Here is a 12104-nt window from a genome sequence, read left to right on the forward strand (position 1 = left end):
TAATGTTTTAAACTTATTTAAATTCCACTGCCCCTGACATAGGAATATTAAGAAAATGACCTCCCTTCCCGTCCTCAGGTTGTGTCAGTTTTGTAAAGTGAAAGAGCCATCGAGGAGCTGGGAGGAGCTAGTCCCCATCTGGGTGGCAGGCAGGGTACTGAGCTGTCCTGCTCTGGGAGGGGTCTCACATTCCATCGACTGTTTCTTGTGGCCCCTAGCTTGAGACACTCCATTTTCTTGGATGTTAATTTTCTAATTATGCCTTGCATTCCAGCTGTACTAACTGCTCTCCAATGACTTTCCAGTGGTTGGAAATGTGCCAGGTGTGACCTGCGAGAAAACCTCTGGTTGAATCTGACCGACGGCTCTGTGCTGTGTGGGAAGTGGTTTTTCGACAGCTCTGGGGGGAATGGGCATGCGCTGGAGCATTACAGAGACATGGGCTACCCTCTAGCTGTGAAACTGGGAACCATCACTCCTGACGGGGCAGGTGAGTGTGCCTGTACACCTCTGGGAACTTGCAGTGCCTCCCTCTGAGATTTAACTAGCACCTTAATCCTAGGGTTGGAGGATGTGGGCTCTGGACCCAGACCGTCAGGTTTGAATCCTAATTCTGTCTCTTATTAGTCGTCAAATCTTGGGCAAGTTTTCAAATCTTTTAAGTGTCAGGTTCCTCATCTTGAGGATAATCCCTCATATGTTTGATAAGTGCATAAGCTTCTAGCTCAGTGAACATGGTAAGGTCTTAATAAAAGCTAGCTGCTTTTATTATTATTATCTTTCTGTATATCTCTGTATGGCTAAGAGGGGAAAAGTAGGAACCAGGATTTGTGAGGTGAGTGTACACGATCAAACCTACCATTAGAACAGTAGGGGGAAGCCCTAGAATTCATTATGGGGATTAGTATCATTTTAGGAACAAATGGATTCATTATGGAGAAGATGAGTTTTGGGGATACCGTGTGTTCAGAGTCCCTGCTGTCAGCTGGCAGCAGTGGTGTTTGTGTGCGGCAAGGATTAGAATTGGTTTCTATACGTGTCAGCTTCAGAATTTTTTTTTTTTTTTCCTTTATGTTCTCATATTGCATGCTCTAAATGTTAGTGTTTGGTCATGTTTATAGTTAATTCTTTCTACCATTTTGTGAGGAAAAAGGGAAATAATATCACGGTAAGTAATGAGAAACTTAAATATTGAGCAGTGGCTATAAGAAATCATCTAAGCCTCATTGAAAATATTTACTAAGTGTCGCTCTAGATCAACACCTAGGTTTGTCTTCTCTGTCTTTCCAGGCTTTAGGCTCTATTTCTTTTTACTTTAAGGTAAGGCGATTTTTTTTTTTTAGGTGAAATATAAAGACATTTGACTTTTCTGTTATCATTCTTTGACTGAATTAGCCTCCTTAATTGGCTAGAGTATTTTCGCTAAATGTGGTACACTTGTCAACTCGTTTATTTTATAACTGAGGGCTGGCACTTATGTCAAGATTCTTTTGATTCATGTATCAGATAATTTTCCTCCTTCCAAAGTTAGTGGACTTAACTTATCAGAGAAAAGTAGCTGCAAGAGTCCCTGGTGCTTGTGCCTGCCCCCTCAAAAAAACAAAAAACAAAAAACAAAAAAAAACAGAACCAAATCTCTGCACAAGCCAGGTTGAATCCTAAGACTTCCAGATCTGAAGAGAAAATTCAGGATCTGTGGTTGGATATGGGTTACGGCAAGGTACTTGCAGGTCATTGCCGTGTTGAATGACTGCTGTATTAGTCAACCATCCTTGACCTTTTAAGGGACCAGAGAGAAAGGTTTGTAATGTAGGAATTCTATTGGATGAAATTGTAAGGGGAGAATAACTCAATTGTTACTGCTTTCTATGCTGTCTTATGTAGTACTTTGGTAAGACCAGTTATTAGAAGTCTAACTCTTAGAAAATCCTGTCTAAGACTACAACTATTTGTATACATGGCTTAGTTCTAAAATTTCAGTTTTTTGAAAGCTGGGCTATGTCTTATCTCTGGGTTCTATACAAAATCATACACATGTTAGGCCACATACTTTTGTTAAACGAACCATCTGGTATATAAATATTTAAATAATTATATTTTTAAATGTATGCTAATAATAAAGGCAAAGGTTAATTCTATTTTCTGCGCATCTTCAGTTTTCCAGAAGCCTTTTTCTAGTGTGAAATTTTTAAACTACAATTTAGAGTACATCTGAAATTTCTTTCCTTTCAGCTTGAGGAAGGGAGTTTTATATTTGCCCCTTGATTATACAGGAAGCAGATGTTCAGTGTAACATATTTAGAAAACAGAGAAAAGTTTAGGGAAATAAATAAAAATCACTAGTAATACCACCTGCCAGACAAATCACTTCTAACAATTTGGATATTTTCTTTCAGTCTTTTCTGTTTTTTAAGGCCTTGATCAGTCCTCATATAAACGCGCACATCCCCCCACCCCCATAATTTTACAAAAATTGAGTCACACTGTATAAAGTTTTATACCTTATTTTTTTCTATTTAACTTTAAATTATTATTTCCCTGTCATTAAATATTCATCAGTATCCCATGATAGTTCCATAAATAGTTTTACTATGCCCTGTGAGTTGTAATTTTTTTGCTATTCTGATGAACATCTTTGTACTTTTGCAAATCTTTGGGTGTTTATCTGATGATTTTTTTAGGGTAAATTCCTATGAACAAAGGATTGAGACTTTTAAATGTTCAATTGCTGAGTTTTTTTTAGAAAACATTTGTAGTAACTTACATTCCTACCAGCAATGGATAAGAATTTACCAAATCTTTGACAACTTCAGGTATTGAAAAATTTAAAAATCCTGGTATCTTATTTTAATTTGCTTTACTAGTGAGACTGAATATTCTTCATAGTATTTTCGGCCAATCATAGTTCTTAATGTGAATTTCTTAGATTGATTTTCTAATAGGTTTGTGTGTAGGTGTTTTTCCTTATTGGTTTTAAACATCTTAGCTATTAAGAATATTAACCCATTATCTGCCATAGTTAGTTTTTTTTTAGAGGAAGGAGAACTTTTAAGGTTTTCTTTATCAAATAATTGATAGTATTTGAATAAATACTCCTGTTTTAATCATAGGTGCATAAAACATTCACAGTGGCAGCATGGATTATACATCCTGTTATGGGAATTCTTGAATTTATTTAGCTGAAATAATGATCACTTTTTGAAAAAAAAGATTAGGAGTTGATCCCTGCTTATCTTGTGCATAATTGGTTTTAACATAAATGATTATTTTCAGTCTAATTATCATTTTATAAAAGAATATAACAATTGGTATGCATCAATTCTATTTTAGTTTCTTTTAACTCTGTGTTTAATAGATTGGTAACTGTAACTTATATATTTAAAAGCCAAATAAGTGAATGAAAATATATAAAGTTTCCCTAAATATCTAATGATGAACCTTGTGTACGCTGTGGCCCTTTGGGGGCAGGGTAGCCACCTTTTGGTGCAAATGCCACTGCTGAGGGTCCCATCTTCCAAACATGCTAAGCTAATTGAGGCTGATCCAACTTACAGGAGACAAAGGCTCACACTCAGGGTGTTTAGTTTTTAGTTTATAATGAAAAATACAACTGCCTGTAAGTGGGATGTTTATGTCTGCTTGACTAGTACATTCTTTCCCCTTGGGAAGCTGAATTATATTTAGACTATTGCTTAGTAAACATGGAATCCAAGCATGTTGTGAGGTCAAATATTTAATGGTAGCGGGATCTGATTATCCTGGTTTCCTTCTTCCCCGTAAGGATATATCCTATTCAGTGAGAAACTCCTACTCATCTTGAGGTCTCAACTCAGAATTAGTTCTTCCAAGAAGCCCTAATGCCCCAGACTAGGCCATTGCGGTGGCCTGGATAGTAAAAATGGGCCCCATATCAAATTCCACTTGGTCCCCATGGGTATAACAACAAACAAACCAAGAAACAGATCACCATACAAAGAAACAAACAAACAGCTTTCCTCTGTGGGAGGAGATATTGGTTTGGCAAAGCAAGGATGAGATTCTTGGTGGGATGGGAATGAGAAGGGATAGAAGAAGGAAAGGATGTTTTTTTTTTTTTTTTTTTTTTTTCCCATCATGCAAACTAGTTTACCGAAGAATGTGCTTTAGTGCCTTGGGTGATTGCAGGAGAGTCTTCCAGAGATGCCCAAGACAGCTGTGAAATTACCTATCTCACTGGCCCTGCACTAGTTCAATAGCATCTCAAGGTGGTTTTTTGCTTTGGTCATCTTCATTCTGTGACTTGGGCTTAAGCTCCCTTGAGTTTGTCATAGCCTGAAGATTTGGAATCAAGCCATTGACAACTTCATTTTAGTTTTGACCTAGCTCGTGTCCATCCTGTGTGCCTCTGTAGCACCTTGTACTGCTCCGTCATAGCAGTTTTTACAAGATCCTGTAACCGTTTAATGGTGGCCACCTTGGACAGCAGAGCCTAAGCACTGTGCTTGTTGTACACTATTATACCTCTACTTTCTGGCATGGCCACTCACACATAGTAGGTGCTCAGTAGATATTTGTGGAGTAAACAGATGGAGGAAGATATACCAGTAAAATTTGCTTCTGATCTTTCCTTCCTTCCTTCCTTCCTTCCTTCCTTCCTTCCTTCCTTCCTTCCTTCCTTCCTTTCTTCCTTTTTTTTAATTAACTTCTTTTTACTCTTGCTTGTTTTCCTTTCTTGACTATAGTTTAGGTTTTATCTGTCGTGGGAGTTATACTTTCTAAGGTGATGATGGTACATGCCTCTGAACTCATTAATTTTTTGTTTATTTTTCTAATACTTACTGGGGCATTCTCTGGTTTCTCTTTTCCTGATTGTGGAAGCTCATGGTGGAGAGATGCTGTTTGGGCGGATAGATCAGCACTTTGAAGAGAAACTTTTCTCATTCTTTTTTCTCTGACTTATTATCTGGTGTTTGACCAAAAGTTCTTTTTCTCTCCACTTGAGCTGTGAGAACATAGCAAAGCTGGCTTCCCTGGTTTTGTTTCTTTTTCTAGATGTAAGAACTTGTTGAGGTACATCTTTACCTCTCTCCCCCTTTTGCTTTCCTGTGTGGGAATCTGAGGACAGGACTTGGATTTCTAATGTTTTCTGGGGGCTACGGAAGAGATCCTAAAGTCACACGACTGAACCATATCCAAGATGATGTATGCTGAGGTCCTTTATACCAGCATTTCTTCTAAGACTGTTTGAAATAGTAAAGTTTAAACTTATGAGGGAAGAGACCCTGCTTGACTTATTTAACAACATATTGTCGATGTCTGTATAAATTTGGTGTTCAGTAAATATTTGATGAATACATGACTGGATGAGTAAATGAATGAGTAAATTAATCCATGTGGATGAACAGTAATGAGCAGTTGTACTCTGATATCGTATCATCCAACAGAATCATTTTAATCTTTGAGAATTGCTCATAAGAATTTTTTTCAATCAAAATAGTATAATAAATTTTGAGAAAAAAGCAAAAACCAACAACCTCAAAAAAGAAGCATTCTTATTTAGAGATAACAAATTATCACCATTTTGATGTAATTCATCACAGATCCTCAGTCTTGATCTCAGTCTCCATCTCTGTTCTCTAACGTTTTCCTTTTAAAATTTACTGCATGTTCATTTTAAAATTTACTGCATGTACCATTTTCTAGCATTCTTACTACATCAATAGGTTATTCATGCTCTAAAACTTTTATCTTTTTCCTTCTGTGGATCTCTCTATATTCTCCATGGTTTAGTTTGTCTTTTAACTTGAAACAAAACAATGACCGGTTTCCTTCTAAAGTGAGTGTAGTTACTTGTGAAACACTGCTTGGGCTATTCCTGGGAGGATCCCTCTGGAAAATTCCTAAATGTGCTTCTTGACTCCAAATTTTAAAGTCACATTAGGGGGCGGGGATGGGTCACATTGGTCAGGCAGTGCTTGTTTGCTACAGTAGTTTTCTGAGCTAAGCCTTACCTTTACTGAGCCGAAGTTGGAGATAAAGTAAGCTTCCTAATAAAAAAATTTAGAAGTGAGGATTTTGAGCCTCTGAGTTCACTTCAGATTTTCTTTTCTATGATGACATATCATTTATAAATTTTTCATTATGGCCAAGTTTAAGGATCACAGTTTATTTTTAGATTACTTGTATGTTACTCACTAAACTGTTTTTGTCATTGGGGTAAGAAATAACTATGGTGTCTGACTCAATCATGTTGTATCTTTGGAGCAGTTAATGACTGGAGATAGAAAATGTTAATTTTACAATGAGGCATGAGTCTGATGAGTTAAGAACCATAGGGTACTTTGTGATTTTTACTAGTTTCAGAATTCTAGGCCAGTGCTAATAATGTAATTCTAGCAATTTTATTTTCAAACAGAGCTCTGATAATTAGAGGCTTAAAGTCTTGAGTCTTCGAAACTCTCTCACTAGTTGGTAATCATGAAAGTTCAAGTGTCTAGGGAAAGTCATTTTCACCTTCTAGCCAGTATTTGAGTGGCATTTTTCTGTCACTTGTCATAGATGAAAAATATGGATGATATAGTTGTTTCAGGTTATTAGGTCAGAGATTTTTGTTGATGTTTTTAGTATTTAACCTGTTAGGCATTTGCGTTTTTCTAATTTTAAATTATTCTAACTTAGACACTGCTCTCTTATTTTCTAGTTTCAAAAACTTTTTTTAAATTATTTCCAGAAATGTCAAAAGAATTATATATGGGTACATTTACAAAAAATACCCATTCGTTGTTTGTTGTTCATCATCTGTCTTTCCCCGGTTGAATTTAACTTGGAAGAGGTTTTTGCTTTGTTCATTGACACAATCTAAGCCTTGTGCATAGTAGGATCTCAATAAATTGTATGGTAAGTACTGAATGACTTGGTTACAGATCTCAGTGCTTATTTTCTCTTCACCCTCTAGATGTTTATTCTTTTCAAGAAGAAGAGCCTGTTTTGGATCCTCATTTGGCCAAGCACTTAGCGCATTTTGGAATCGATATGCTCCATATGCACGGGGTGAGAACATCTACTTTTGTCTCTGTTTTCACCTTGTTAGGGGAACTGGTTTATTTAATATAGAATTCCTCTAACATGAATTTTCATTTTTTAGATTTTAGGTCTTAAATGTTTACATTTACTTCTCAGATGTAATTCATTTGCATTTCCTTTTGATTACCAGCTTAGATTTTTTTATGTTATAATAAAAATGGTACCTCGTCAAGTAGCATTTTGTTTTAGTTGGAGTTTATGTGCAAAATTTCTATCTCCTTTCATGGAGAGTTGCATGAATCACCTTTGTTCGTTAAAGGGAGAAGGTACGGAAAGATAACCTTTAAAATTATCTGTGACCAACATCACTTTAATTAATTTCAGGGAGGGAAGCAGAGCTCCTGTGGGGTGGAAAGAATAAGCCAACATATTTATGTTGATGGAAAAGCTTTGCTTTATTTAATATTGTTTTCAAGCTGCTTTCATGACTGTGTAAATTTGTCCCTATGAGGAACTATTTAAATGTACATATTTTGTGTTCTTTCCTCTATCCCAGGCCATCTTCCTCACCTCATGCTCTCCTTCTATCTGTTCTTTTTCACTCGTGCTACTAGTTAATTTATTTTCTCCACTCTTCTTAAAGCCGTCCACCTATTTCAAGGCCCTCCGAAGCCCCCTGGTGTTATTCCACTTTCCTCTCCAACTACCTTGCCTTTTTGTATGCTGTGTTGTGTTTTATCTTCTCTCGAAATTATTCTACTTGCTTTTTTTTTTTTTTGATTCCTGTTTGTCTTCTTTCCTCTTCCTATCTCCTTCTCAATCCCTCTTTTATTTTTAAATCTTTTAAGTGTGTGTGTGTGTGTGTGTGTGTTTTATTGTGGAAATATAGATATAACATAAAAGTTGCCATTTAGCCATTTTTTAAGTGTACCATTGTGTGGCATTAAGCGCATTTACATTGTTGTGCAACCATCACCATCTCAGTGTCTTTTACTTAGGTTGTTTATTCCTCTGTTTAGTTGGGGGAGAAGAAGGCAGAAACATCCCTTGCTGTTAGAAATAATTCACGGGAAATGATCATTGAATGATAATCACAGCTGAAGTTGTTTTTTTCCAATGACTTTGCCCCAGACAGAGAATGGGCTCCGGGACAATGACATCAAGCCGCGAGTCAGCGAATGGGAAGTGATCCAGGAGACGGGGACGAAGCTGAAGCCCATGTATGGTCCGGGGTACACGGGCCTCAAGAACCTGGGCAACAGCTGCTATCTCAGTTCTGTCATGCAGGCCATTTTCAGCATCCCGGAATTCCAGAGAGCGTAAGTCCCCGCTCCCCGCAGACCTGGCGCACAGCGCTGCCCTCCTATCCATCCAGGTCCAGTCTAGTCAGTGTGTGCTGGGGAAGCCCGTCTTCATCAGCTGCAGGACATTTCACCACATCTTCCATGGTGTGACTTCTTGCACTAAAGCTGGGTGAGAATCCTGGTCAAGTGTCATGGGGATCAGGAGAGATAAGGAGAGCTTTGTACACTGAAAAACCTCCCACGGGGATTTGCCATATTAATAATGGCTTTTATTTTTAGGCCATCATCCTCTATGCCAAGAAAGTATTAATCATTAATCTTCACAGCAAGCCTGCCAGATCCCTTCCTATAGATGCGCTAGGAGAGATTCAATGATCTGTTTGGTCATTGTTGCCCAAACAATGAGTGGAGTTTCTTAGAGGATTTAGGCTTTTCCTTTTTTTTACCACTCAAGATGTGGTTTACAGACTAGTGCTGGTCCTCACGCTGCTGGATAATAAGGATGGGAATCGAGAGTGAGCATTTAGAAATTTTTGTAGCAATTTGACATTGTCATGTTTTATAAGCGGCATTTCATTTTTCTAATACTGTATTTTTATCATATTTTTAAAAATGTATCATCTGTGAGTTGAAATAAAAAAACTAGCCCTTCACTTCAGATAGTTTGGGAGGCCCTGACTTAGGGCACTTCCTGCCTGGACACATCCAAGGCTGTCTTCCTCTTCCACATCGAAGGCCAGAGCAGCTGTTTCTGTGGCCATTTTCTTCCTAAGGCTGTGCTTAGGACAGGGAGCCACAGAGACCGGAACCTGCGGCTGGAGCGGTCGTGGGCAGCTGCTGCCTAAGTTTAGAAAATAGTCGCTTGTCTTTTCCAGAATGGGTAGCTTTCCACCTCGGTTCCAGTACAGAATAGGACATACGTATGCTAAGACAGACAGACAGGCAGACAGCACACTAGTAGCAGCACAGGGCAGTAGTTTACCCAATGGAGTTGAAATGCCAATGACCGTAATAGTGGTTAATGACAAGTACATCAGATATCCCTTTCTTTCCTCTTGGTATTTGAGGACTTACACCTGTTTCTGGTTTTGGAAATTTATGTTCAGTTTTCCACGTCTGATTTTGCTCTAGGAAAGAGTGGGTCCTGTTCTTGCTCAGCAGTGTACTGGGTGTGGGGGGTTCAGTGGAAAACAAAGGGCCACCGTGCCTAGCCCCACTTGCTGAAATGGACATTTAGTAAATATTCATAAGAACAGCTGCATGGTTATAGACATGGTAAATTCTGTGAAGGAAAAGAGGTGGTCAAGATCTCTCTGAAGAAAGGACACACAGGGACACACATCTGGACAGATGCATGGGAGGAGTGGGGACAGAGGGTGTTGGATAGAAGGAAGAGCAGATTTGAAGCTCTGAGATGAGAATACGTTTTCAAAGGTATGCATTATACACTTATTATTTTATTAGTTCTTACCTATATCTCATACTTGTATTATGGTTTGATTGGGCAACAATGTTGCTTCATCTTATATGTCTCATGCCCCAAGATTTTTTAATATTGAATATTTATATTAAATATTTTATATTTAAATAGTGAAGGAATGTCCTTATGGTAGGTGTTATATAATTATTATTTCTTTTATACTAGAATGGAAGAAATTTGTGTTCTTTTGTTATAAAGCCCAACAAAAATTTTAGTTCTTTATAATCTTGAGGTTTTGAAAATTCTTTCTGTGCTCCAAAGTTTGATAAACAATTACTTTTCTGAATATTTCTTCAATGAAAAAATGTAACTCATGTCTGTGTTTTGGAATTAAGGTTCTCATTCCTTGCCGCAGTCTTGTTTCAAGGGTTTTAGAATTTTAAATTTAGAACCTGGTATTTTATATCATATTTTCTAAACATTTACAGTGGATGTTAGAACATGAGCAAGTTATTATTTATACTTGTCCCGTGTTTTTTTGCTTTTTACCAAATATCACTGGATTGAAATACTTGCTTTGTAAACTCCTTTTTCCTCAGTGGGACTAACTTAGTGCAGGTTGGTCCAGGAGCAGTGCCTCCCTTTTGTAAGTAGAAAGAGTGACTCACGTAGATATTAAATGACTTATGCACAACCACAGTATAATTTGGGAACTTTGTCCTGACTCCTTGATACTCTGCCACTTGGACCCAGTTTACATTTCAAAATAATTCTGATAAAAAGCATATCTCAATAAACTGGTATACAAGTTGAATGACAACTTAAGATGGATTCTCAGATGGCAAAACTATGTTTTTTTTTTTCTTTGAGAACCACTAGATTACAAACTGAAGGTATAATATGTATTTTAAAAATTATCTAGCATTACTTTTGCATGTTAATTTAATTTCTCATTGATGAGAAAAGGAATATGAATTCCTTTTTTTACTAGCAAAATGGACTTTCCTGACATCAAAGATTCACCCTGTTTAAATTTATTCTTCTTTACCAGTCTTGCCTGAAAACATAAGCCTTTTCACTAATGTTCATCTTCCCCGTGAGGTCTTTTTTTCCCCTTGTCAGGTTTTGAAATATGATAAAGATTGAATAGTAAGAGAGTTGCTGAGTTTTATCATGTTGTTTATTACTAAGAGTTCATCATTGTATCCTCTGGCTCTGCATAGCTTGGTTCCAAAGTTTGGCTTCTCTGTTATTTGGTTCTTGGTCTGTTGAAAATTTCTGGATGTAATTGTTGTCCTTGTGGACACATCCTCAAGCTGTTTGAATGGGACTGTCCCCAGAGAAATGTCCTCTGTTAATATTGATGTGGGTATGTAATCTGAAATACAAATTTTGAGTTTGTAGATAGTAGGTACCAATAGTTGAGGTTTCTAATTAGAAGTCATTGCTAACTAGTAGTGTGTCGTGGTTCTCTACTAAGGCTTTATTGCAGTAATGATTTTTCTGCTGGGTTGTAGGTAGTAAATTATGGAAATGGGTTATATGATTACACATTATAAATATATTCATTCAACATGTTTATTGAGTGCCTTTTACATGCCAGATACTGTTCTAGTACTAGAGATGCAGTGATTTTGATAGACGAAGTCTCTGCCTTCATGGAGATTATATTTAATTTCTAGAGAGACAGATAATAAATAAGAACATAAATATGTTATGTAATTGCAAATAGGATGAATGCCAAAAAGACAGTCAGGTGACAGGGAATTAGGAAGGGTGGAAGGTGATTTTTATTCAGACCCGAGAAGGAGCAAGGATCTGTGGAGACAGTGTTCTGGGAAAGAGACAGCTGATGGCCCGACCTTGAAGCAGGAGTGAGCTTGGCAGGCCCCGGGGCAGGTGGCTGGGGCATTGTAGGCTGGGGAGAGGGGTGGGAATGAGATCAGAGAAGCAGGCAGAGCAGGGTGCATGAAGGGCCAAAGAAAGGGATCTGCTTCTGGATTCTTCTGCCTAGAATTTTAGGCTCAGAGACCCAAAGCCTGAACAGGGAAAGAAAAATAACAAAGCAGAAAGTGTGAAATAGGAAATGAACTTAAGTGAAAGGAATGATTATATATTGAGATTAGAGATGAGTGGATAAAGCTAGCATTGCTGTGAGGATAAACTGGTCAGAAAAAGAGGTCGTAGACGGCTCCAGGGACCGTGACCTGGGCAGGTACAGCCGGCAGGGTGATTCAGAGCATGGCTTTGGACCCACTCTGGGCGTCATCCGTCTCTCTCTTGGGTAACTTTGGAAGGTACCTAATGAATTTGCACCCTGATTTCTCATCTCTCAAATGAGGTAACGATACTTATCACTTCCTAGTATGGTTGTAATG

The 12104-nt window shown here is 37.7% G+C and overlaps 1 protein-coding gene across 1 annotated transcript in view; it reads left to right on the forward strand.

Moving 5' to 3' along the window:
* The window catches only part of USP13 (ubiquitin specific peptidase 13), a 98568-nt gene that overhangs the window by 41933 nt on the left and 44531 nt on the right, over positions 1-12104 (forward strand). The window contains exons 6-8 of the mRNA XM_016128008.2: positions 306-490; positions 6935-7029; positions 8134-8321. Coding sequence (XP_015983494.1) covers positions 306-490; positions 6935-7029; positions 8134-8321 — 468 coding nt within the window. The remainder of the gene's footprint in view (positions 1-305; positions 491-6934; positions 7030-8133; positions 8322-12104) is intronic.

This window comes from Rousettus aegyptiacus, unplaced genomic scaffold, assembly GCF_014176215.1.
Source record: "Rousettus aegyptiacus isolate mRouAeg1 unplaced genomic scaffold, mRouAeg1.p scaffold_m13_p_4, whole genome shotgun sequence".
Classification (NCBI taxonomy): Eukaryota; Metazoa; Chordata; class Mammalia; order Chiroptera; family Pteropodidae; genus Rousettus; species Rousettus aegyptiacus.